The sequence below is a fragment of the Bos javanicus genome, chromosome 4 (assembly GCF_032452875.1).
Source record: "Bos javanicus breed banteng chromosome 4, ARS-OSU_banteng_1.0, whole genome shotgun sequence".
Taxonomy (NCBI): domain Eukaryota; kingdom Metazoa; phylum Chordata; class Mammalia; order Artiodactyla; family Bovidae; genus Bos; species Bos javanicus.
The window spans coordinates 106,221,928-106,224,016 of NC_083871.1; the positions used below are offsets into that span (position 1 = coordinate 106,221,928).

A 2,089-nucleotide genomic window follows, 5' to 3' on the forward strand; every position below is an offset into this window, starting at 1 on the left:
ACAGGACTATGGCCTTTCGGTTCTCCTCCCTCCACACAGCTGGGCAAAGGCGCTCCAGGGAGTTAGTTGTTGTTCAGTCGCTCAGTCGTATGGGACTCTTTGCAACCCATGGACTGCAGCACGCCAGACTTCCCTGTCCTTCACTATCTCTCGGAGTTCCAACTCATGTTCCGAGTCGGTGATGCCATCCTTGCATCTCATCCTCTGTTGTCCCCTTCTCCTCCCACCTTCAATCTCTCCCAGCATCAGGGTCTTTTCCAATGAGCCAGCTCTTCGCATCAGGTGGCCAAAGTATTGGAGCTTAGACACTGAGAGAAATGGTGTTTTGAATGTTGTCCTGCCTGACTGAGCAGGGAAGAAGGAGATGTCTTGAAGGGGATATAGTTTGTCTGAGAGCAGCTCATGGAAGGGAGCGGGACAGGGGGAGAATCTATATAATGAGGAGAGCAGCTACTAGCCAAAGAGCTGACTGTCAGAGGACTATCCCAGCCCAATGGATTCAAATCTACCTTCTATCAGAATCTACATAAGGCATGAAAAGGGGAAGAAGAAACGTCCCTCGGCACTGGGGAGACTGACAGGATACTGACGTCACAGACAAAACCGCCAACCAAGGCCGAGGAGGCCAGAGCCCACCCACCCTCCACCCCCACCCCACACACGCACCCAGGGCACCCACCTTGACCCTGATCCGCCATGGGCTTCAGGCAGCTCTGCTGTGTGGTCCTCTGTCTCCTGGGCATAGGTGAGTCTGGAGTTCACTCAGGCTGTCCCTGGACCCCATACCATTTCCCTGTGGCTGCAGCAACACCTTCCCCTCTGGCCTTTGTCTGAATTCTGTCCTTTTCTCCCAGCCGTCTGCGCGGACCCTGGGATCACTCAGATACCAAAATACCTAGTCATGGGAATGACGGACAAGAAATCTTTGACATGTGAACAACATCTGGGACATGATGCTATGTACTGGTATAAACAGAGCGCCCAGAAGCCGCCAGAGCTCATGTTCATCCACAACTACCAGGAACTCGCTGGAAATGAGAGTGTTCCAAGCCGCTTCTGGTCTGAATGCCCAGACAGCTCTCAGTGCCGCCTGGACCTGAACGCCCTGAAACCACAGGACTCCGCCGTCTATCTCTGCGCCAGCAGTAGAGACACAGCCCTGCAGAGGCAATTCCTTCCCGTGCACAAACCTCCAGGGTCCAGACAGGAAGCCGTGGGGGCCATCTGAGTCTTGGTTCGGCATTTCCCATCAGACCATAGCCCTGCCTGTGGGGTCACCTGGCATGGCAGTGGAGAGTTTCTTCCCAGACATCAGCAGTGTATGCCGGGCTCGTCCTGAGAAAGACTGTGCCAAGCCATTCAAGTTTGAGCAGTTTCTTCATCTGCCTTTCCCAATCACTTTGATCCTCTGGGAACCCTTTCGTGAGACCCTTGACCCTCTGGCCACAGCAGTCCTACCTACCCTCCTTCTAAAAGGTGCTTTTTCTCCGACTTCGCCTTCCATCCAAGCTAGACCCCGGATGTCAGCCCAGATCCCAGCTCCAGATATGCTCAGACCTTCTTCAAAGCACCTCGTTCTCTCTCCAGGGTCTCTGTCCGTTCCTGCCCTCGAGGACCATGGACCCCCAATCCTGTTGGGATCGCTGTTCTCCAGTTCACCCTCCTGGCTGCTTGTTCAAGGGCTCAGCTCCTCACTGGCCTCTCTTCTACTCCAGCCTTAACCCTTCAGGCTTGATTCCTTTCTTCTTCTGTCTCTTCAGGTCTTCACACCCTGCCATATCAGCCATAGAGTCCGATGTCCCTGGATCATTGCTCACAACAGGCAGTGATAACAGGCAGCAGCCTCCTGACGTTTCAGAGCAGGACTTTGTGTTCAGGGTTGTCTTTGCTGAACCCCGTATCTTCCAGCCTCAGGGTTGCACATACCCACAGCCGAGGGCTGGCAGAGAGCCCTGTGTTCTGGAGGGTGAGCTGTCTGCCATCTACACAAAGGCTCCCTTCTCTTTCCTTCAGAGGGCCCTCCACGGATGGGGGCCCCTGATAGAGCCCCCATAACACCTCTGGCCAAGTCAATCCACACGGTGACTCT

The 2,089-nt window shown here is 54.6% G+C and overlaps 1 gene segment (V, D, J or C); it reads left to right on the forward strand.

The window, feature by feature from the left end:
• The first annotated feature begins 357 nt into the window (after positions 1-357).
• LOC133246913 (T cell receptor beta variable 4-1-like) lies at positions 358-1,228 on the forward strand. The segment is given in 2 exon segments: positions 358-745; positions 855-1,228. Coding segments are annotated over 2 exon segments (423 nt in total).
• The last annotated feature ends 861 nt before the right edge of the window (positions 1,229-2,089 follow it).